General features: G+C 40.5%; 1 protein-coding gene across 1 annotated transcript in view; it reads left to right on the top strand.

Moving 5' to 3' along the window:
- Nucleotides 1–5,456: 5,456 nt before the first annotated feature.
- LOC121608659 (CUB and sushi domain-containing protein 1-like) overlaps nt 5,457–26,113 on the top strand; it is a 299,157-nt gene continuing 278,500 nt past the window's right edge. Inside the window, exons 1-2 of the mRNA XM_041939935.1 lie at nt 5,457–5,463; nt 6,032–6,248. Coding sequence (XP_041795869.1) covers nt 5,457–5,463; nt 6,032–6,248 — 224 coding nt within the window. The remainder of the gene's footprint in view (nt 5,464–6,031; nt 6,249–26,113) is intronic.

Below are 26,113 nucleotides of genomic sequence, written 5' to 3'. Positions count from 1 at the left end.
AACACACAAAGGTGAAATTGTGGCCAGTTTGTAATTTAATTAGGATTTTCCTTGAAAATCAGTGTCTTTTCTGAACATGTTCATTTGCAATAAAAATTCTTGAAACAAGTTGCATTGAGGAAAGTGCAATTTACGTTCTTTCCGTAACAATTCAGAGTGAATGTCATGATGGCTGTAAAAAAGAAAAAGCTGGTGAATAAGTGTTAATAGCACTTGCTTTCTCAGGAGAACACAGTTTTTTTCAAAACTGTTTTCAGCATAGTTAACTGCATAGATGGATTTTCTTATTATTTTCCAGAGACCTGCTTTTATCCCCACTGAGCACCAGCTAAATGGCCTAAACGCTTGAATCTAACAGCACTAGCATTTCCTTAAACTGTTTGACAGTGGGCTGACAGGGAGTGCGAGAAATGGCGATAGAGAGAAAGACAGACAGAGAGAGGTTGTGGTATTTGTTCTTTGTGTGATAAATATAGGAGGCGAGTGGGTGGAATAAAAACAACCTAACACTCTAGCAGGATAAGAGAGGAAACACAGAGAGATAGATATAATGACACCAGGAGAGAGACAGTATGACATAGCGATAATAATAGCGATGAAGTGAGGAAGAGAAGTAATGACACTTAGCGAGAGATGCAACGATTCTAATACAGAGATAATTGTGGTGAAAGAGGGATGGAGAGAGAGAGCGAGAGGGAGGGAGAGATGAGAGAGCGGGATAGAGGTGGAGGGAGGGATTGGAGGATGGAGGTGATGACAGAGGGCTGAGGGAGGAGACAGAGAGAAACTGCGTGCAGGACGAGGTGCATGGCTAGAGGTACATGGATAGAGATAACACTGGTGTTATAAAGAGAGCAAGGATGGACAGGAGGTTAAAGAGAGAAGGAGATAGAGGAGGGAAGATCGAGTGAGATCGACAGTTGAAGAGAGACAAACATAATGTGGGAGAGACACAATGATTCTGACACTGAGATAATGAAAAAGAGGGAGGGGGTGCTGCATGAGAAGAGGTGGGGAGGTGGCAAAGACAGAAAGTAAATAAGGATACCAGAAAAATAGACAACAGATTTTTGTCCCCTCCTTTCCTCTCCTCTGCACTTTTTCATAGCCAGTATTGAATTGCTGCAGTCAATAGTTCTCCACAGCGTATCCTAGAAAGATGCATTTGATTTGTGGCCCAGCACGCCGTGGAAAGAGGAGGCCAGCATTTGATTTATGAGCCAGGGACCTTCTGGTCAGGTTCGACTAGATCCCTCCACCTCTCTGCCACTTCTCAGCACCTAAAATTTAACAATCTGTCTGATTGCTATGTAGATCTGTGCACCAGCCAAATCCTTTCCGGTACAATGCAGACTTTGTTTGGGATGTTAGGCAAAAATGGTTGAGAAATGCCAATGAGAAATGCATTGGGAATGCGAGTTAGATGGGAAAATGTGCAAGTAGCCATCTGTATTTTAACGTGGGACATGTCTCACAACAGTATCGATGTGCAGCCCTGTAGATGTGCTTGTACCATTTTTGAAAGTAAAGCATCAAAGCCTGTGGGATATAAATCAAACAAAACACACCTGCAGGACTTAGCCCGTGTTTTAATGCAGTCTGAGTGCACAGCACACATGTGCATATGACAGCATGTGTTTACCTGCATGTGTCTAGAGCTTCCATTTAACACACTACTTACAGATGCTCAGAGATTAATTTATGTAATATACACGTTCACAATCATTATTTTCCTTTTTCTCTCTTTTCTACGTACAGCTAAATGCTGATGGGTCTGTCAGCACGTATCACCCTATGAAGTGAAGAAACTAAAAACAAAAGCTACACAACGCTGCTAATTCAAGTAAATATATTTGTTAGATCTTCAAAGACACAGGAAGTTAGAAGAAGCACATACTGGATGAGGAGGAGGGACACAGGCATTGAGAGAGAGGAAAACATGGGGGAAAAGATAATTACTCCTGCTGTGTTTTTATGAATATCTGCACTACTTCAATTCTGTTATCATGGCAATAATAAAACAGTTCCACAGACCAGAATTACACAGATCTGAATGTGCCTAACCTTTTCCAGTCAAATTAATTCAGCTTATACTCATTAGCTGACTGGTGGCCTCCACAGGTGTTTGATGTTTGCATCCACAAAATAGTTCCCAGAAGGCATTTATATTACCAAAAAACACAAGTTTAGAAATTGTAGCAATTTTCTTGCTGTGGCTCCAGGGATGACATTGTTGGCTGGGATTATTGTTAGGGGTCAGCCAGAGGGTCTACCGCTTTGGCCCAAACTAAAATATCTCAACAAGTCTTTGAACTATTTTGGCTTGATGAATTGTGAAAAGCTTTGGTGAATCGTTGCTCCCGTGGGTTAGTGCCATTGCCATATCATCATTTTGATTTGCCCAATACTTTGTTCTGCAAACCTGATTAGCAAATGTTAGCATGACAACATGCTAAACTAATGCGGCCACCATGGTAAACATTCTAACTGTTCAACGCTGACATTAGCATTGAGCTCATCACTGTGCCTAAGTACATCTAGACTCTTTTTCTCCTCTGTCATTCCTTTGTTGTCTTGCACACATGGACAGCTGTTGGAAGGACTGAACATATGGTTGTCAGTTACTGGACAGTCTCTCTAGCAGAAAAGCTCCACTAAACTAACAAAATCTAAGCATGAAAAACCAGAGTAGGAAGAACTCAATGTCACATCAACGAAGAGGCAAGGCAAAGTACTTTTTACTGAAATGCCCCAAGTATGGTGCTACAATATGGTATCTAACTTGATGCAAGTATCCGCTAAATTCTACTTACCCCATCTGCTCAATGGGGGCAGAGGGGGATCTGTCAGCAGAAGAAACCATGCACAGAAAAAGAGAGACAACTGGAGACAGAATGAGAGACAGGCATAAAGACGGCTGAGGGGGAGAGGTGAACTGGGTTGGAAAGACAGTGGAGAACAATCTGAAATTAATCTGGACACTCCAGATGGTTTGAAGTGTGTGTGTGTGTGTGTGTGTGTGTGTGTGTGTGTGTGTGTGTGTGTGTGTGTGTGTGTGTGTGTACATCTATTACTCAAGTTGTGGGGACTTAAATGTATTTGCACAGTCACATTGTTGGGACTTGCATTCCTTAGCTCCTCATAAGGAGTTTTAGGGTGAAGGCTTGGGTAAAGATTCGGGTTAGGTTAGGTTTAGTTTAAGGTATGGATGTAAGTCTATGTAATGTCCTGTGTGTGTGTGTGTGAGTGTGTGTGTGTGTGTGAGCGCATGCACGTGTGCATCTCTGTGGCTGCCAGTTTGTCCATATGGTCCTGTGTATAGGTATTTACGTGTGTTTGTGAGCTCTGTGTTACCTCAGATAAATAAGAACATCTGGTATGTGCACAATGTGGAAGTTCTGATCTCATTCTGTTGGGGAAAAACAAAAACACCCAGAAACAGACACATCCATATTTTGTTAGCATTTGGTTGACTAGTTTGTGACCTAGTAGATAGTTGTCTCTGGAGTGTACAACACATTTCTATGTGTGTGTGTGTGTGTGTGTGTGTGTGTGTGTGTGTGTGTGGATGTTGCTCCTGTTGTGGGGACATACAGTAAATCTGTTTACACAGTCACATTGTGGACAGTTACACAAAACACGAGTCTCCATAACATGAATCATTCAATTTTACGGTGGAGACTAGAGTTTAGGTTAGGGTAAGGTTGGGTAAGGGTTAGGGTTAGGAAAGTAGTGGTTTTGGTTAGGGTGCATCTCCAGGAAATGAATGTAAGTCTATGTAATGTCCTCTGAAGTGATAGAAGTGTGTGTGCGTGTTTGTGTGTGTGAAAGAGAGAGTGTGTTCTCAGTGATATAAGGTTAATAAATCAATAGCCATCGCTATCTGAGAAACAATTACTGCTGGCTTTCATGTTGGCCACACACACGCACGCACGCACGCACGCACGCACGCACGCACGCACGCACGCACGCACGCACACAAAATCACACACATGCTCACCCGCTGTGCTACGTGCCCTGTATATTCAAGTAGCTTTAGGAGTAAACTGTATCAAGTGTTTCTTGAGGAGAGAGCGGCAGAAGATGAAAGATGGAGGAGAGTGCAGGGGGAGTTTGTAAATGGCAAAAGAGGAGGGGGGGGGGTGGATACACAGAGGGTTGAGACACGGTGTGCCATTGTGGAGGATCTTAGACCTTGTTTTTATTTATTTATTTTTTGTCATTCTTTTTCTTGTTTTTTCAGCTTTTACACTGTCCTGCTGCACCTTTGGTGGAGCTAAACTAAATGTTCATTCTATTGTTTCAATAACATCCTTTTGTGTATCATTTTGCAGGATCTAGTTTTGTTACTTAAAGCTTGATTACCTTTTACAGGTTTCCTTAAAATTTAGTCAACTTTGTTTTGCTTTAGCTCGCATCTGCCATCCTCACGCAGCCAATCGTAGCTGTTAAAATGGGGGTGTCACGTTTCGCTGCGAGTTCGGCACAGTGACAATCAAAATGACAAATGCGTTACCGTTTCTTTTAATGTGGGTGATGCTGTCAAATGTGTGTGAGCATGTTGGATGTGTTTCCATTCACACACCCCACAAACAGCAACACCGGCATACCGTCTTTGTCTTATCCACAACATACACAAACCATTCCAGCCCCAGTTTTGAGATTTGGTCTGCTTTTGTCTAGTTCTGGCTTCCTTTGGTTAATCATGTGTGTTTCACTGGATTTGTTACACATCAGCTTAGCTTTTGGCAGCTTTGTTACTGGTGCTTTATTATTAATTTATATCCTCTTTTTTCTCTCTGAAATTCACACGTAAAAGCTGTTCATGAATTCTTCAATACCATATGCTATATAGCCAGCTATATAGAATCTGTTCTTCTGTGTGTGTGTGTGTGTGTGTGTGTGTGTGTGTGTGTGTGTGTGTCTGTGCAACTCTGCCTCCTGTGTTCACACATGCAAGTATTCAGCAGCGACTGACACTCAGCGGGGATGCTGCATGCCGGAAGCACTGCTCAGAGAGCAGAGAAAAAAGTAAAAATGGTGGATGATATGTTCTGTTCTGTTTCTGTTCTGTAGGACAAGTTTAAACAAGTGGTTTTTGTTTACTTCGGCAGGTACATGTAGATGTTGAAGGAATACTTAACGATAGCATTCTGCGTGACACACTGAATACTTTTGATCATATGGAGTGATCTGCATTTAAATAGTGCCTTTGATTGTGTGTACATGCTTGTATTTGTGTGTGTGGGTCCGTGTAGTTAATGTAAATGACATATACTCATATACGGCAGTGTAATGGTTGTACACAATCTCATGTCTGCGTGTTCTAATGTTTGAGTATTTAATTTCTGTCTTGAAGTATAAATGAGTGAGCAATGTGATCACATGGTACATGCTGTTAAAACAACGGCATACGGTTCTGTGTGCATGGTTAAGTGCGTATAAGAGTATGGGTCATGGGAGGTGATTTTTGGCCTGAGATCAGTAGATTGCAGCACCAGCACTGTCAGGATTAAAGGGTTAGTGACATGAAATCTAAATGTATGCAGTATGTGGTCACACTCAGGCTATTTGCATGAAAGCTCATGCCCATATGCTGTAGTGTCATGGGAGGCTGTATGACATGTGTTGCAATATGTTAAAGTTGCATGTGAGGACTGGGGCTTGTAACTCTTGTGACACTTGACTTGGCAGACAGCGCATATCTAAACTGTGCTCTGTGCTTTATTTCAAATACGCAAGCCGAGGACATGTCATTAAAAAAAATATATGTCTGATTAACCTTAATCACAGTGGTATGAATCTACATTCACTCTTTGTTTTCTTGTCCTGAGCTCTGCACAGAACTTGACAAATGTTACAAGGCTACAGGCTAAAAGTGACAAAGCCATTATCTTTGCAATCTGAAGTCTGCAAGGCAGGAATGAAAGGCACGCTCTTATGTCTAAATGATATAACTCTCAGATCCAAGTTTGAGATTCTAATGTTCTAACATGATTTCGTCCCATCTCTCTCTCTCCCTCTCTCCCAGCTGAATCTTGTGGTGGTGTAGTCCAAGGACTCAATGGTACCATAGAGTCGCCTGGTTTCCCCCATGGCTATCCCAACTACGCCAACTGTACATGGCTGATAATAACAGGGGAGAGGAACCGAATCCAGCTCACCTTTGTCACGCTGGCGCTGGAGGAAGACTTTGACATTGTGTCAGTTTACGATGGACAACCGTCGCCTGGCAACTTAAAAATGAGGTTAGAAATGATTCTTTCATTCAGTCAGATCTTTTGTTCTGCTCCTTTGTTGCTCTCTTCTCTCTTTCTCTCTCTCTTCGAACCTCTCTGACTTCCAGTTTGAGTGGAGCCTGCCCTCTTTTACAGCTCATCTACCTCCTCAGAACAAAAAGTTGACATTTGGACAGCAGCATATTCCTTTGAATACTTATTTCTCACTAATGGGAAATGACACAGTGTCAAAGAACAGTGAGTGTCAGCTTTAATTTGAGTGGATTTTCTGTCGTATTGGATAAATAGTTCAAAAAAGGACACCCATTTTGGTGAATGGTCCACTCTTTTTCACGGTGACAAAAGTAGTTGGACAAAATAAATTGAGATTTGACAAAGCAGACACTTTGACATTGCAATGGATGGGAAAGCGGTTTTATTGTCTTCTCAAAAAACTTAATCAGTAACAATCCACAGGAGTATAGCATACTTAGTAAAGTTTAGATTAGAAGTTTTGTCGTGATTTAGAAAGTTCATATTTTCGGTGAAAAAGCACCACTTTTGTTCCATATTGAAAGGACGGTATATATTAAATGTCTACATTTGAAAGCATTGATATTGCTGTTTTGCATTTACCCTACATTGCTACTCACTTTACATAGGCAAAGATGCAAAGACCTTCCTTAGGGGTACATATTGAACGGCAAGTGAAACAATACTATAATGTCATGGGAAAAGGGTTGAGTGATGATCAATTACTGCTAAATCCTGATAATAAGGTTTTAAAACTCTAACAGTGTCTTTGCAGAAGTCTACTTCAAATTAAGGATGTCTCGAGCTCATTCCAAAGGATCTGATCTATTTTGATGGATAGGTATTGAAAATAAAGCAGACCAATTGATTGATTGCTTATGTCTTTATTTATTCTTTGATTCTCGCCATGCAAGCAGTCAACTGGATTTCTCATATTAGACTGTTTACATCAGACTTATGGCTTGATCACGACTGGAATATGAAGAAATTTGGGGTTGTGTTGTTGGATGTATTATTTTAATTTGCAACATGTAATATTTACTCTTATCTTCAACAGAAATTAAGCTAAATGTCTTTTCCAGGTAAGCCCAAGGCAATATAGCAAAGTTCAATACTATAATTTAGACTACAGCAGCATGATAAACCATGAGGGGCTATGGAGCAGGCTGTAGGTCTCCACAAGGCCTGCAACAAATACAATGAAAAGGCTAAAAACACTTTGCTGCAAAGGGTAAAGATTTAACTGCTTTGTAAAACATTAAGGTGCAGATGGAACAACGGCAGGACAGAAATTGGTTTCTGTATTAAATGTAATATAAGATGTGCGTTCCAAACTTCTCATTCTCAGGTAGTGTTAAGGCTGTTAAGGGACCTGGTCCCTACAAATTGAAGAGAGTGAATGACATAGTAACTCTAAGGAATAACAGAGAAGTACTTATTGGCCTGTGCATAGGCCAAAAGAAAAATTATTGTTGTCTTTTAATATTCAGAATTGATTCTTGCATATTAATAATGTTGCACCTAGCATAACAGTAAGCATAACATGCTACGGAGGAAGAGAGGGCAAGGATTGGGATCCTTTTTTCACTGAACGGATTTTCACTGACTTCATTATCCTCGAGAAGAAGGATCATTAACTATACATTATGCAGTTTTTACTACTAGCTTCAGGTTCAGACTACAGTGTGCTGCATGTTAATACAAATTTTAATTAGTAATTTTCTTTACTCCATTGCAACTGGATTTGAGCTAATTGTGCAACTGAAATTTACATGGAGTGCAGAAGCATTTAGTTTTTACGTTAGTGAGTTTTTGAGGACCTGCAATGAGGTTGGTGAGTCTGTGACAATATATTGAAGATATAGAACTGCAACTAATAGTTATTTTCATTATGGATTAATCTGCCTTTTAATCATTTGGTCTATATAATGTCAAGAAATGGTGAAAATGGATATCACAGTTTCTTAAATCACAAAGTGACGTCTTCAAGTGTCTTGCTTCGTCCAAAATCCAAACATATTTGTTTTGCAATTGTACACGGAAAGATTTACATTTTAGAAGCTGGAACTCAAATCAATTAACCAAATTGTTGCCAAGTAACCTTCTGACTAGTTGATTCATAGGCTAAACATTGCAGCTCTACCGAGACATTCAAAATTGGAAAAGCTATTTGTAGCTCCAACACACCAACCAAGCTGAAACTCGTGAGCACACAAGGCAAACGAAACAACGGTGGCCTGAATGTGACATCAACATTCTTCAGACGAGGAAAACCTCACTGGAATTTCTGAATGTGCCTTTTTGTTTTATTGTGCATGCTGAATATGGCAACGCCTCCATTGTGCAGATATTGATCTAGCCAGATATATATCTGGCTAGGTTAAACAGCACTATCTAGTGGATCATTTAAATCCGTTGATCAACAAAAATGTGCAGAAAAATATAAGTCATTGATGAATTGGCAGCATCAGTGTTGGGTGAGTTGTAGGACTGTAATATTGTTGCAGAAAGGAGAGATGGAGCAGCATCTACAGAGCTGGCAAACTGTAGGAAGCTTATTCATAGTGCTCTGCTTGTGTGTAGGAGGGATGAGCTGGGAATGCACCAAGTAGTGTTTGAGGTTGGTGGTGCAGTTAGGGATAACAGTGGGTTTTACTTGAAAACATTATATAGCTGTATTATGTGTCAGTGTTTGAATAGAATACTTTTTTATTTGACTAGCTTGAGGAGAATAGTGTAGACTTCAGACTATACTGAGTGGCGTGTTTGTGTGGAGGCTTACAGCACGTACGGCTTCTTTTTGAGCACAAAGTTTTGCCATCAGGTTTTTGTCTCTAGTACTTTGCTTCTTTGCAAAGCCAAGGCTGCAGTAAACACAGTTCTTTATAAGGATGTCTGTGTCAAATGATGAGCTTAATTAGTATAGACCAGGAAAGTAAGTCTAGTGTTCATAAAAATGGGCCATGTGCTCATAAAAATTCAGACGCATTCACAAGTGTTTCAGACTGTTTTTGCTCTTGATTTGTACATATTAATTTGAACGAATGATTGCATTCTGTTTTAATTCTGTTTCACACAGCATCCCAACTTTTCTGGAGTCAGGGTTGTACTTAGACTTATGTTATGCTTGGTTTCACTGAAGTGTGGTGTGATATATTGTATCATGAGGCAGACTGCCTTCAGAGACTGCTTCAAAACACAGATTAAATGGATCCTTTAAGTGTTAATTCCCAAGATGTCTTTTAAAAAGTCCTAATGTGTCTGTGAAATGTGCTTGAACAGCTACAAAGTGTTCTGAAAAGAATCAAAAGAAAGTGATAAAATATGTGAAATATGAAAATCTAATTAAAACTCCCAAATAAATTAAAAACCATAGCTGATCTCTCTAGATTTTTTTTAACTTCTCCTTTTATTTGATCCTCTTTCTGTTCATGTCATTCTTCTTGTTTTTCTCTTCTGCTTTTCACTTTCCAAAATTCATTCTTATTCAGCTTGCTGGCTCTGTGGCAGTCAGTTTAACATCAGACAAGCAAGTTTGTTGAACTGCACGTACAACAAATAGGTATGGCTTTTAAGCAGGTTTTCTTGGTTAACCTTATTGCCTTCTTGTATTTACCAAGAACAATTGACATGTAAATGGAGAAAAATTCTAAATGTGTGTTCCTGACTGTACAGTACAGGGGTTGCTTCAGCCTCTGCAGCATAACCAAGGCTAGTTTGTCATGTACTGCACCTTGAAAGTTGTTGGCTTGAAGCATGCCTCTGCTGGGATAGTGAAACCACCAGTGTTCTGTCAGCAGGCCCTACATGGGGTGAAGTGACAGCTGCACCAAAAGTTTCCAGTGTTTTCCAGAACTACAGGTGCGGCTAGCGATGGGCAAGTGAAGTGTACGACTCACCGGTCCCTGCCCCCTTTGGACCATTCTCAGGCCAGCTGCTGCTGTTTGCTCATCCCATGACAACAATGTGTCTTGTCTTTCTTCTTGCCAAATCATCGCTGTTGTATGACACATTTACAAGCATTGCCCAATTGCACATAATAGCATTATCTCTCATAATCTTTTTGTTGGGATGCAGGAACTCTCAAGAGTTTGTTTCTGCTCATTATAGGACTAGTAATTCATTAACAGATACCTGCAGTGGCAAAGTGAGGTGACAGCTGCAACTCTGTCACTGGTGTTAATCAGCCCTGGAGTTATTTGGCACCAGCATTGTGGACAGCCAAGCATACAAGATGTATTTCAACATCAGCTCTGTCTGCTCTCAGATGGAAAACATCAGTAGGATAGTGGTGCTTCAAGAGCTTCTGGCCTCACTGTAATGCAGTGAGCTTTCACAGTGCAGCCATTCCCAATGTCATTGAGATCAAGTGACTAAGCTGGGAGGTGTGGGCTCATTCTCTTCTTAACTGAGCTCCTCTGTTGATGTTAGCACTTCTCTGAATGGTGTGGACATTACTGAGGACAGGCAGCATGGTGCTGAAATGAGACCACTCGCCAGAAGTCCTTTGTGCCATCGGGGTCTCCCTGGTGTGTGTCACTGCAGGCAAGGCCTCACCTCAGCTTGTAAGGCTTCCTCCAACTCCATCTTAGCAGGGGTAGCCATTGAATCACACTATTTGCTTATTATGAATGTATTTTTTTTAACGGAACATTTTACATAAATGTGAGAGCTGATTACGATTATCCTGCTGCTGCATGTTCTCAGTCTGAGCTCCACAAGGGCAATGGTCAGCTGACCTGAAGCTCTCTCCTCCTTTTAGCTTCCAGCTGAATGGTGCAAGACTTGCTGATATGAACCCATCAGCCTGGCCACATGGATAGTGGGATGAAGCCAATAGGAGGTGACTGCCCTCTCTTTGTTCACAAAGAGGAGCACAGTAGAGGCAGAATATATTTTCAGACCTTGTGTGCGGGGAACGCTGCAATCTCATATATAGAAAAGGGCTGACCCGGCATCTGCGGCGTCTTCCTACCAGCCCCAGCTGTGCGTCAGCAGCATTAACTCTACTCCGTCCCACTCTCTCTGTTGACTGATGTCAACAGTGTGAAAATATTTATTTCTCAACCTTAAAAGCTTCTCTCATACATCAGCCACTGCCTGCTTTCTGCCTGTGTCTTATTGTGTAGAAGAAAGGCACACTTCCTAAAGTGCTTGACCGTTGCCTTGCATTTTTGCCAAAATGTGAAGCTTTGTAATGAGATATACAGTACTGACCAAGCTTTTTCTGTTTAGAACATACTGCTCATATGGATGGACAGTGGAGAAGTGGAAAATCCTGAAGGAGTAGTTTGAAAAGTGTCTGCGTATTTTTTAGGACTTTTTCACTGTGACAATCTGTCCCTGTTGGAATCCAGTGCAGCTGCCTGAATTCTAGCTGACCACCAACAATGTCTTATATCAGGAAGAAAAGTCATTCTTTTACAGCCATCATTCCGGCCTACAGGTTTTGAGTGAATGATACTCAAAAGATAGACTTGTGGTATTGTATCACTTTTATTTGTGACTTTCATAATACAACAATCACTGACAGAGTAGGTGGGACCAATCCGAGACACCCTCCGTAGCAGAACAACAGCATCAGCTGCTCAGCCAGGGCCCTAAAGAAACAAAGGCCAATAACATCCTTAGTAGTTATGACGATGGAGGATGTCAGGTGATGGTATTATAGAGTGAGTCACTGCATGGATGTGGTCAAGGTGGATGGATGAGTCAGCAAAACATTGGACTGTAATACAGGAGACCAATCTTTGTTTCCTGTTTCCAACCAACAGTCAATAGTGTTGTTCTTTTGTTTTTTTAAGGAAGACCAAGATTGTTCCTAAACTTTAATCACATGATTACTATTGTAACCATGACAACAGAGCTTCCCTAACGTTAGCGAAAAAGTTAAAGTACTTATTTTAACCCAATACATGATCTTTCTCTAAACCTAACCCAACCTTAACCAGATTTGTTTTTCTACAGTGATTTGTAAAGTTTTTGGCACAAAGAAATATTATCGTCCTGCCGATAAGGGCGTCACATCAAAACATGCTTCTGCTATAGATGTCGCTGTAGAGGCATGGACAAACAACGTAGTGTGTCATGTAATTTGGAGAGCTTTTTTGCCAATACCCAAAGACCAGCCTTCCTACTATTAACTAGAAAACAGATGTTCTGTCTTGAGGTGCTGCTGAAGATAAGATGAGATAAGATAAGATAAGACAAGATAAGATAAGATAAGACAAGATAAGACAAGATAAAACTTTATTCATCCCCAGCTGGGGAAATTTGGACATTACAGCAGCATGTGAAAGTAGCAGTAAGAAGTATAGCAGCAAAGGTAGAGAACATTCGAAAAAAACAATGTAAGAAGTAGACTATATATATATATGTACATATTATACAAGCGAAATGAAATTTGACTATATAAAAGAAAAATGAAATATGTAGAAATAATATATGAAAAAATATGTAAAAAGTATGTACTGCGCCAATAGCTGTGGAAAAAGAACAGTGTACGATGCCTTCAGATTAAAAATAATAGTAAATAGTGTTATCACTATTGCACAGGAGAATAAAATATACAAAACAGTAAATGATATGTAATATTGCACAGAATGTAAAGGGAAATATGTAATATTGCACAAAATGTATGGATATGAGCGTAATTTGTCAAACAACATCAACACAGTCTTATGTTCGGTGGTGCTGGAGTTGAATAATCTGACAGCTGATGGAATGAAGGACCTGCGGTAGCAATCCTTCTTACACACTGGATGCAACAGTCTGTTACTAAAGGAGCTGCTAAGGGCCGCCACTGTGTCATGGGGTTGTCCATGACCGATGTCAGCTTGGCTAACATCCTCCTCTCACCTACATCCTCAGTGGTGTCCAGAGGGCAGTCAAGGACAGAGCCAGCTCTCCTGACCAGTTAATTGAGTCTCTTTCTGTCCCTCTCAGAGCTTCTGTGTAGTTAGTGGTGCTTTTCTGCGGAGGTCTATCACCATCTCCTTGGTCTTGCCGGCATTGATGTGCAGGTGGTTTAGTCCACACCAGTCGACAAAGTTAGTGATGACTTCCCTGTATTCCAGATCATTCCCCTGCGATACACAGACAACGATGGTTGTATCGTCTGAGAACTTCTGGAGGTGGCAGCTGGTTGTGTTGTGTCTGAAGTCCGATGTGGAGAGGGTGAAGAGGAAAGGAGAGAGCACAGTACCCTGTGGAGCCCCTGTGCAGCAAACTGCCACATCCGACACACAGTCGCGAAGCCTCACATACTGTGGTCTGTTGGTGAGGTAGTCGATGGTCCATGCAGCCAGGTGAGGGTCTACTTCGACACTTTCCAGCTTCCCCCTCAGCAGTGATGGCTGGATCGTGTTGAAGGCACTGGAGAAGTCAAAAAACACAATCCTCACTGTGTTACCAGTGCTCCCCCAGGTGGGATAGCATCTTCCACACCAATGCCTGGTCGGTATGCAAGCTGTAGGTGGTCTTCAACTCAGTTCTGTCCCAGACTTAAAAACCCTTTTCTTGTCATTCAGTAGGGTTTTCAGTTCAGTGGACACCCAGGGTTTGTTATTTGGGAAACACCGTACCTTTCTGGTTGGCACAGTGTTGTCCACACAAAAGTTAATTTAGTCCTAGATGCATGTTGTCAAACTGTCGGTGGTGTCAAAACAGTCCCTCAGTGCCATACTGGACTCATCTGACCATGTCTTCACATACCTGATGGTTGGCTGTTGTTTTCTCACCAAAGGTATGTAAGTAGGTTGCAGATGAACCAGGTTGTGGTCAGATCTGCCCAGTGGGGGGAGGGGTGAAGAGCTGTAAGCATCCTTGGTGTTTCCATACAGTAAATCCAGTGTTTTATTGTCTCAGGTGTGGCATTTGAACTTACTTGTCATACTTTAGTTAGCAGACAGAGAGCCTTTATGGAGTCAAGTCAAGGGGTGTAACCGGGCAAACCATTGACATTCTTCGTGTCATATACCCTCCGGGTCTTGTGTCAGCAGCTCACCGTGTAACCGCGGTGGCTGCAGCACACGAGCCGATTGCAGAAGTGGTTTGTCAAACTGAACTTGGACCTGCAATTTCACAAGTTAAGTGATACCTTTTTGATCCCTGTAGGGAGATTTATTACTCAGTATGCGACCCTGTATGTGACTCCAGAAGATTAATGAGTTCCTCAGAAGATCACAAACTTCTTGCCTCATGTTTATTTAGAACAGCATACAGTCATGTTGTCTCCAAACTTTTTTTTTTTAATCTTGAATTCTTTACATATGGGCTTTAACATGTAAAATGCACAGTGAGCCATAACAGGTTTGGTGTTTGTTTTGGTTGTAATACCTAATCTTATCTACCATGAACTGTTCCTATAGCAACACATTTTTTGTGGAACTCTTCTGGGTCTAAGATTACATTAAAGGATATATTAACGTGAACACTGAAATTTATCCTTAAAAGAAAACATTTGTACATCTACAATCCAGGCCTTTGCACCCTAATATTACACAGAAACATCACATTGCTTCCTAAATAGATAAATAAATTCCTAACAATATCAATAAACTTAAATTCCTGAAGCAGAATATCTCATATACTGTATGGAGACAAGGTAGTATTATAGCTAAGGGAATTTAAAGGATGCCAACATCATTTAGGTTAGAAATCTAATCTACACAAGCACAACGGTGATAAGAGACATGATCAGAAGAGAAACTGCTTTGTTTGTTGCTAGTTAGAGGAAAGATTTGAGCCAAAAACATATTTCAACTCTTCATTAAATTTATAAAAGGAAAGTAATTACCACTTTCACTTGATGAGCTAATTTTCATCACAATTGTTGTGACACTTGTGGTGGTCGGAGAAATTGGTTTATTGCTGCACTGTTAACAGGCCTTTCTTCATAATTCAACAGTAAGCACTGTATCCCTTTTTATGTCAGTGGCGGTGGACAGAAGATTATTCATACTTTGCACTCTTAACTCAAAGCTGTTGTACCTCATTGCATTATCATTGTCAGGTGGATCTAATGAACTACATATGTGTAAAAATTTGCATCTCATATTGTTATTTCTGTCCTGTGAAATGAAGATATGCCTCCAGCGTGTTTGCTGTTTGCAGCTGCATGTCTGCAAAAGTCTGAGTGTTCACTCAAAGGTATGCTACATGCACTTTTCTGTTGGCTTTTGTGTGTGCATGTTATGCATGTGCAACCATGCACCTGCATTAGATGACACAGTTAATTATGGAATAGAGCGATTATGGCACTAAGGTTCGCTATATTTAATCAAAGTAATTAAGGAAAAGCTATGCAGCTATAAAGATGTACACATTGATGCACCCTTTATATAACACTGAGGCATGATATTTGAGGGAGACCTCTCTTTGTTATAATACCCCCCCCCCCCCCCCCTTACATCAACCAATTGCTCCCTCAATGTCATTATGGGTTACGATAGTCGAATAAAAATGAACCTCTTCTTTAATACTTTGCTGCCTCTACTGTCTTCATCTCAGCCTCCACTGCTGGAAACACACTACCTTCGCTGAAGTGGTACTCATCATGTCTTGAGGACCTGAGTTTTCATTGCTGTGTATTTGTTGTATTTGTTCTAGCTGCTGATCTTTGCTCCTCGCAGCTGATTCCAAGGAACCCACTTTACTTTCTTGTATTATATTGCGTTGCTACACTTGGTCTTAAGGCAACCTGCGATTACAGAATTCACAAGTATGATGGGATTATTGGATTATAGGATTTATAGATATAGATAGACCATTTCTGCACTTGCCCCCATGGTAAGAGAGTGAATAAGAGCATAAGTAGAGCTGCTGCAATATAAATGAGGACATATCAGTTGAGTTTTAGTTAAAGAATTACCTTGTCTAAGTCTCAGATGATGTGTCTTGGATCTGTCTCAGGTCTGAATAGATGTTTTTTGCCAAAGACAGTATTATATCAGCTACTATTCAGCAACAATATGTTTTGGTTTTTTTTACCTGTGTATGGTAAAGTGGTGTTCAGTGGTATTCCGCTCTAATCATGCAGCAAACAGTCACTGAGATGGCATTGAGACCATGCGATGAGACCCGAACTGCACTAAAATGCATACTAATGAAATTATTTTAGAAGGGTTAGCAGCTACAGGACACATCTGTCCTCGTCTGTAGCCTCTGCTTCAGCCGGTGCCAGCAGTAATATTAGTCATAGACCAGCAGAAATTCAGCTGGGAGGAATATGTGGAATGTTTTTGGTAAGTCAGTGCAACCAGAAATTGCTAATTTAATGGTGTGGTAGCGAACGATAGCCAATGCTAGTCACTCACCGAGACAGCTGTCCAGTGTGCCAGATCTCTTCAAACCATTCCCGCATTTACAGACACATTTTTTCCTCATCCTGTGTTTTCCAAGCCCCTCCTACATCCATCTGTATTGTTGTTGGACATGACCTCCTATAGGAGACTGCCCAAAAAATGTATGGATATTTGTTTAAGGTAAATTTGTTGTGAAAATATGTAATCAGTCAACTAAAATCATCAGTCAACTGGTTTGGGTATGTGGGTAGAGAAGGCAGTAGAGGAGAGCTGTGTTGTGTCTGTGGATGCCCATGACAGAGCGAGGAGGAGGGCGCAGAGAAAGGTTATCAGTGAGGTATTGTGCCTTTGTTGAAGAGAGACGGAGACAGAGTAAGATTAAGAGAGCAATACAGAGAGTCAATCGAGACAATAAGACCGAATGAAGAGGCAAAAGGGCAAGGTTCATACTGTGCACTCCTGCTCTCCTCTGTACACTTCCTCACCCTCCTCTGCGCTCCTCTCAGCTCAGTTCGGCTTGTTCGTGTTTTGGATTGTCAGTCTGTTACCAGGCCTTTGAGATATTTCATTACAGTATGTTTAATGGCAGGTCCACTTGTACACTTGTACTTGTATCTCAGTGTAAATTTCCTGCTGATAGTTGTGCTGCTCAGGTCGAAGTAAAAACATTTTTGCTTTCATAGGATTATAAGAATGAAAAGGTAAAGACAAAGGAACTTGGATTTGGAATTTAATTAATTTAATTAATTATATTATATAAACTCCCTTTCAGTAATTCTGAAACACACTGTTGTGTTTATGCATACTAGATTTAATGAAGATATACAAAGGCTCCTGGCTGTTTCTAGAGATCTTTATATATATTTTAGTGTATTTTATTGTAAGTGTCAAAGTAACAATGAAGCCCAATGAAGTGTGAATACTGACTTCCTGTTAGTGAACCTAATAAGAAATATCTAATGAGTTACATTTTCAAAGTAATCGGCACGACTCTTGTCATAAAAGCACGTTTCCAGGCAACATCTTGTGAACATAGACGCACACACACACACACACACACACACACACACACACACAAACACGTTCACACACATACACACACATATATCCACACAAACTTAGACTACCCCCAATAACTGCAGAGTAAAAAAAACGCACACATTTCTGAGAAAAATAGGCCAACACTAGATAACCAGGCAACGGAACTAATCCAGGACCACCGCTAGGGAAGGAAGGAGAGAAGTGGAGAGAGTGGAGAGAGAAGGTAGGGCTGCTGGGGAAGGGAAGGAGAGAGAGACAGAAGTGTACAGAGAAAGAGACATAGGACCCGAGAAGGACTCACAGGATGCTAAAGCTAGTAGAACTAAGTCCCTCTGCGGTTGGTAGTTCTGTCCGTCTGTCTGTGTCTTATTGTATTCCTGATAATTCTTTAAGCTGCTTCAACTTGTCACCAGCACATCAGAAAGTTGAGTGCAGTTTTCATATTACGATAAGAGTTGAACAGAGATGGAAACTAAAGGAACATGCATGATTTCTGCCAAATAAGCATTTTGATTTTTTTTCCTCATGCTGTTGTTCCTGTGTTTCTTCAACTGTGTGTCCAGCGTTGAGCAAAGATACAACTCCAGCGGTTATTTGTCCCCCCAGGCTTAAAGGAATACTCCACTAAAGACGTTTGTTTTGGTTATACAAATCCTACAACACTCCCCATCCTGTAGGTTTGAAAAGTGGCTTTAAAAAGTCTGTAGCTTGCTCCTTTTGGGAGGATGGCAGCAGTAATCAGCATGGAGTCACAGCAGTTGCAATAAATTCCAACCTGCGCTGCGGTGGAAAAACATAATGATATACATAGAAGCGTCCCAAACTGTTCTTGTAGCATAATCAACCTCTCTACTGTTTGTCTGAATGCTCAGTAGTCAGTTAGACAATAATTAAAAATTGTTATCACAGTTTGTTCCAAGGTGATGTCTTGAAATTGCTTTTTTCTGTGATCAACAGTCCAAAACCCAAGCATGTTGAATGTATAATCATATTAAGAAACAGAGAAAAGCAAAAAAAATCCTGAAGCTGAATTCAGGAAATGCATGGCATTTTTTTAAAACAAATCACCTCAGCCATTCCTTGTCGCTGACAGGCTATCAATTAATCAGCTTATTATTTCAGCACTGTAGTTTTATTCAGAATTAATATTTAAAGTTTTACTAGTATGTACTTGTAGTATTACTTCATTATGACTGGCATTCTTATAACATGTTTGTGGCCTGGTGAAGGTCTTTAACGCTGTCAAAATATCTGAAGTTCAGTCAATCAAAACCTTAACAATGCCAGTAGTGAGCTCAATGACCCTTTGATATTCCCTGTTGGTATGAACTCCACTTCATACCCCAGATTCCAAAGTAGCCGGGACTATTTTGTCAGCAAGAAAAAGAATGTGCTTTGTTATCAAGAATGAAAGTGACTGAGAGGAGTGACCGTCGCTGGAGCAGACTGTGGACTGATGCTGAGTTCAGCTGTTGGCCTGGACTGTAGGACTGATGAGAACATTTAGATCCACAGGCCTCCTGCCGTAGCGAACACCTGTTACTGCTGAGACACAGTGGGGGGCTGAGGGGATACATAAGGGGAGACGGAGCAATAGAAAGAGAAAGTCACAAGTAGAAGAAGAGATAGAAACAGTGGCGGGGTAGAGCAGAGTGACATCGTATGTGGAAGAGGGACAGTGAAGAAGAGAGAAAAATGTATGCCACACACACACACACACACACACACACACACAGAGAGACACACACACACGTCTTGTATGATCCTGTCCGTAATATCACTTTACAGTGAACCCAGGTTGCTCCATGTCACAGAAGTTTCACTTCAGTGAATTATCTGACTTACTTATTAGTTTGTTTATACAGTGACAGAACATTGAGGGAAAAAAAAGTAACTGAAAGACACGGTGACATGAAAAAAGAAAAGAAAGTAAAAAACAAAAAAGAATAAAACTCCAGGGGTTCCTGAAAAAGATCTCACCCCAAACAAAATACACAAAACAAGAAAAACATCAACAAAAATCAACATGACAATTCAAAACACAGCGCTGTCGGATCAGGCAATCTAAATGACATCTGCACTCATGAATGGTTCACCATGGGCATTGACCACCCATCGTGATGTCATTCACTCTCTTTTAGAAAATACAATGCAGCCATCCTTGTGTAGTCTTCTTCTACCCGTACCATATTGTGCTGCTATATGTATGCTGGCAGGAAATGATCTCTATGCACAGGAGGTGACAAACTTCCAGACAAACAAGAATGAACAGGAACAACAAAGCATTACCTCCCCCTACCATTCATAGCCACTGAAGTCTATGACACAGCTGTGAAAATGCAATACTTATGGTTGAGGTCTGGTGTGGTTGGAAGACTGTGGCACATCTTAACACATTCAAAATCCCAGCTGTTGGCGCACCAGTAACCACACCCAACAGTGATGTCATGGTGTACTGACACTCCCTTGAGTGCACCTGTACATCAATGCAAGTACTTGGTGACGGTTTACACCACGGGGGGTCAGCAAAACAAGCGTTTTTGCTTCTGCTAAGTTGCTCTCTTAGCCTGATTTCATGTCTCCACGCACCCAAAAGGCATTTCTGTGTTTTGTGCTGCAAGCAGAGGCTGAAACAAGGTAAACAAGATCCTGCAATGAAGAGTGGTTCCTGTTGCTGACCACCCCAGAGCTCACAGACAGAAATCAACACGAAATAAACAACAACAACAACAAAAACCCCATCAGGCTTTGTGGAGAAATATTAGTGGACCCTTGGAGTTTCAGGAAGGTTGTTTTATATTTGTTGTATTTTATAGGTGTAGCTTTAATGCCACTGACAGCAAAACTGCCTCAGTGTGATTTGGATCAGAGCTGCAGGGTCACAGAGGCATTGTGGTGCACCTCACCTTTTTACAGTCTGTGCAGTTGTTTCTCTTTTCCAAGATTTTTCAGGTATTATCTTTTTTCCCATTTCCAATCAAAAAAAAAAAAAAAAATGAAACCAAAAATAATGAGCCCCCCACTCCTTCACTCCGATCACACTGTGACTTACTGTCATGAAGTGTACGTCAATATTAATGACTGTTGAAAGTTTCAATGCTGCTCTTCACTTTGTTAGGCGTAACTTTTTTTGACAGTACTGCTTTTAATGGACTGTCACCACATTCATTTTTAATGTCGCAGCTGTTGTCAAAGTTCAGAAAGTGTCACGTAATCCTCTCAATTAATTTAGGTTCAGACATGCACAGACTGACCTTGCATTTATGTTTTAATTGTGCAGTGTTAAAATAGAATCAAAATAGAAACTAATTTTCAACAAATTATTAAAAAATCAAATTGGAACTTTACATTAAAGTAGAAAATAAACAAAAATTAATGTTAAATAGAAAAGTACATAAGAATTTTTTTTTTTAAATAATTGGTTCTGCTGCTAGTTCTCTCGTCACAATCATCATCTTCATCCTCACTGTCATATCCATGTGGCTGCTGCTTTGCAGCAGGCCTGCAGTCTGATTTACCTGTACTGCAGTGAACCAACTTGTTGATGTTCCTACAGGGATAAATAAGTTATCACATTAGAAGTATTTCTGCTAGATGTGGCTGAAATATTGCTTCAGATTGTGTAAACTGTGACACTCAAGTCTACAAGGCACACAGTCAGATCTATAGTAACAGCCATTTCGAACTCTCTCTTATTTAGCTCTATCCCTTAGGCATAGCACTTGATTTATATTTTGCATTTCAAAACATCATACATCATAAGATGTAATGTGCATAGGCATTTAGACATGAGGCCCCTGGCACTCCTCTCCACACTGGTTGACTGACTGACTAACCGGCTGGCTGAATGGCTGGCTGTCATTTGTATGTAGAACATCTGAGCTGGCATTTATCCAGAAAATCTGCTGTTGTTTTTGCTCCCTTTGGGTGTTTGCTGAGTGGTAATATCTCATCTACGCTTCCTGAAAATACAGATAAAAAATTGTTTGTTTCAGACACATCAAGGTGGAAAGGCTGCCTGGTAAAAAGCCAGAGTTTGAAATGCCTCCAAAAGAATCGTATTTTTTTTGTTTTTTGTTTTTTTTCTGCAGATACATCAAAGTACAGAGAGGAAAGCTCTTTGATTTCAGAGGCAAAAACCAAATGATGCTCTCCACTTTTCTAGCTTTCCGTTTTATTCATACATCAGGAAAAAAACTGCTCTTTTCATGCTTCCCACTTTAAAAACTTCTAGCTAAATGGCCAACCAAAAGTTCACTTCATCTTAAAATGAGAACGATTTTTTGCACTCTTCAAATATGAAAATGTGGGCTAAGGAAACCTCTTCTCACCATGGTCAATTTTTAAAGCTTTCTTTAGGTTCTAGTTCTTAACTCTTTTATACATTAAAAACTTTGCAGACAGGATGTTTGTGTTTTTCTCCTCCTGGATCTCATTTATAATAGGGAAAGAGTTGCTGGTGTTATTCACATGTTGATGACTGTAGAGACAGAAAAGAATACGATAAGATGGAACAATGTTTTTTTCCTTACATCCATCCCTCCTGTTGACCTCTCTTCAGACTTTCTGTATCTTTGTCTGTCTATCATCTGTGGGATCACCAGAGAAAAAAATATTACTGTGTTTTTCAGTTTAACTCTTGCCGTATTTCAACCAATTTTCTGCATTTCTGTCATTTGCTCAGTTTCTGTCTCCATCATTTTCTCTCTCCAGATATGTTTCTTTACTAGCAGATTTTCCCCTGATTGGAAACGTTTTCTTGTTTCTTTTTGTACGGTGGCATGAGCACACACAGATAAACATGCAGACAAGCAACTGTTGGCACCCTGTGTGGTAGGGCTGTTGGGAAGGAAGAGAAAGAGGTTTTTAGAGGGAGAACTCAGAAAGTTCAGCAGTGGAAGATAATGAAGAGTTTAAAGTCCCATGGTGGAAGGGAAACAGAGAGATCTTTGCCATCTCTATTCGGTTTTAAAACGTCCCATACATGCTCTCAGACTAACTTTTCCTATAGAAGACCCATATAAGCCATGTTACAGTGGTAAGACCAGATAGGCAAACTGGATTTCACCAAAAGTTCAGACTTTGTCAGCCCTCCATATATCTGTCTTTTGCTCTGAGTGTGTGAAAACGGTGGCTTCACTGTCAGTATGGACTTGTAGGTTGCTGTACGTTGATGGTCAGTGAATAGGTTCAGTGTGTAGGCTGGCTGCAAGTTAAACCATAACCTCTGTGCTGTTCAAATGAGCCAGCATACACAACACCTGGACCCTGAAACTGAGGCAGCTAAATGGAATTCATCCATCATTGATTTCATTATATACATTTGCTTTTCTTTCTGTGACATGTCAAACTTTCCTCCATGAAAAAGCCTATGTGATTATTTTATGATGAGTAATGTGTAATGAGAATTGATTGCATTTGCCCAGCATTGGTAACAGCTGTGTAATTCTAACGTCACAGTCTTAAATCAGGGTGTGGGTCTGCATGTCACTGAAGCAGAGGTAACTGTGCAGCACAGTGTTTTCCCGTCTCAGAATAGGCTACCTGTATAATATTATTAGTAATTTCAGCTTTAGCTTTTCATCATGTGGCTCCTCAGGGCTTCCATTCAAAGCAACTCAGTGGAGGACTTTTTTCACATGAGCCAATTCTCACCCATCTGGCGCAATGATCACAAGTGATCTTCCTTTATCCCCCTCAACAGGGTGCACAAACATGCAGAAGTGTTCGAGCGCAAAATTTGATTGTCTGACTTTCAAGTTCTTGTTTTCAATAAAGGTTTAATTCTTAGATATTGTCATATTTATGAATGTTTGGGGACCGTGGAAGACAGTATGGTGGGAGTATTTAAATGTCACATTTGCTTGTGTGGGCTGCCAGTATTGTGGATAATTGGAACATTCAATTCTGTGGTTGCTGCTGGTGTGTGTTAGTGTATGTGTCCACACATGGGTGTGTGTAGGTGTATAAATGGGTGTTTTTTTCTCTTTTAATTTGTGAGGTTTTCAGTCATTACTATCTTGACCGTATGCGTGCAAAATATAACGAGGTACATTCACATAAGACATTTTCGGACCAAACACTTCCAAGCGACAAGAGCATGCACAAGAGGCACCTAATCACACAAACACAACTTTGTCACGTTATTAACTCATTCAGGTGAAACTACCAATAAGACGATGAAACTACCAATGGGACAGAATCATTATAGGAGCCGGGCCTCACTGACTTCTGCGAAACATTCAACCTAAAAGCAAGCCATACACACCTAACATTTTGCATGGACTTATAAAAATGGTTGTTTCCAGTGCTACACTGGGCATGTGTTCGGAAAAAAAATGACACTCAATGTCGCTCAAGGTTCCTCTTGTGCTGGCAGACTTACTACTCTGAACACACACAAACCCTGCAAATACCCGTCTAACTGTCAGGATTTTGCCTGCATTTGTGAAGAGCCTCAGTGCTGGAGAAAGTGTGTTTACCTTCAAGCAGACTTTATCTTGACTTCCATGAACTGAGTGAACTCATCTCACCGGTGAACATACCTTCAAACTGCTCACAGAGTAATGAAAAGGCATCCATGAATTTGTCTCTCTTTGGGTAAGCAGGAAATATAGTACAGATCCCCAAAAACTAAACTAAGACTCATATCAACCAATGAGTCAGCGTGCTTTGCATACTTTTAGCCCTGTGGCCAATTGCAGCACAGCACCTGGCCTGACTTTGAATCCATAATGAGTTTTTCTTTCTGCACTGGACCACAGGATTGCTATAGCAACTGGAGATGACTTGTGATGGGTGATTGACAGCTGACAGTTGAGCATCAGAATGATTTGTCACACAAAGACACACCTAGAATCACAGTTTCCCCACGCTTTTTGTCTATTCAAAAGAATCTCTCTCTTTCTCATACTCCTCTCTCTGCCTCATCTACTGTCTGGTGGCACAAAATTCATATCATGGAACTGACTTTGGAGTTTATAGAATGAATGTTTATGTTTCAATCCGATTTAAATTTCAAAGAAATTTGGGCCAGTCAGGAAAGGGAATTGAGAAGCGCGTAGAAGAATGAAAATAAGAAGAAGAAGAAGAAGAGGACTGGGGGATTCAGAGGAGAAGTGGTGAAAGGAGAGAGTCACGCTGTGATGTGTTTAACACTGAGTAACACTGAGGGTTTAAAAAAGGAAAGATGTCACATAAATGCATAGACACGCACACACCTGCAGTTCTGTCGTGCAGGAACAGGTGGGAATATAAACATATATATATATATATGTGTGTGTGTGTGTGTGTGCGTGTGCGTGCGTGCGTGTGTGTGTATATACAAAGCAAATTTTCCATATTCATAAACTAGAAATCAGTATTCCCTTAAGGCACTTTTCTGAATCATTTTCCTCTGTGTGTGTGTCAGTGTGTGTCAGTGTGTGAGTGTGTGTGTACTCCTCACGTTGGGACCTAAACCTTTTTACAGTCACACTGTGGGGACTCACCTTCCTTACATAAGTACATGGATTAAGGGAAGAGTTAGGGTTAGGCAAGTAATGATTATGCTTATGGTTAGGGAAAGTCTCCAGCATATGAATGTGTGTCTATGTAATGTCACCAAAAGTGATGGAAACACAAGTGTGTGTGTGTGTGTGTGTGTGTGTGTGTGTGTGTGTGTGTGTGTGTGTGTGTGTGTGTGTGTGCGCAGACTGAAATGGATGGGAGAGGACAGAAGAGAAATGGCCATGACAAATGATTGATGGGGGGAGGATAGTGTCAATTAAAGTGTTGTAAAGAGAAGGAGGGCAGATAAAGTGAGGGGAGGTTAGGACAGGCGCTCTGTGTTGCTTCAAAAAACCCAAACCTCCAAGACTTTTCAGGGCCTTGAAAAAATGCTTTGATTGCATAGCGGGCCATAACAAATCTGTCAGTGTTTCACTTTCTTATAGTCTCTGTCTGCAACTATAATATTGTGATTTGTTAGTTCCTGACATAGCCAAGCTTCCACTGTCTCTACAGCATGTTAGCTTTACAGAACTTACAGAAAAAAAGTCTTTTTGATAGTTAGAATGACCTAGAACATGACAAATAAACACAGATTTTACTAAATGACATTTTATGAACTAAGAGACTTAAGTTAATTGCCATTCTTTACATGACAGATCTCCCTTTGCAGCATGTTGTTTCATAACTGAACATGTACATACAGCTAAGTTTAAATATTTAGTCTTATGTTTAGATTATGATTGGGACTAAGTTTAGGATAGTGTAAAGGTGTATAAAATGTTGAATTTGCATTTATACAGGCATCACTTGTGTAAGTAGCCTTGACATCCACTTGTGCAAATTTCCCTCCTCAATGCAATTCTGCTATTTGTGCATCTTGATTTGTAATTTTGCTTTTGCCAACAGAGAGGGAAGGTTTCCAAATATGGATGACGCCTCCTCCCTAGGGTTAGCCTTTGATGTGTGATTAACAAGTTTATGAATTCACAAGATAGACTAGAAAGAATGGTGTAAATATATATATTT

Source organism: Chelmon rostratus, chromosome 1, assembly GCF_017976325.1.
Source record: "Chelmon rostratus isolate fCheRos1 chromosome 1, fCheRos1.pri, whole genome shotgun sequence".
In the NCBI taxonomy this organism is placed as follows: domain Eukaryota; kingdom Metazoa; phylum Chordata; class Actinopteri; order Chaetodontiformes; family Chaetodontidae; genus Chelmon; species Chelmon rostratus.
This window is presented reverse-complemented; position numbering and strand designations above follow the sequence as displayed.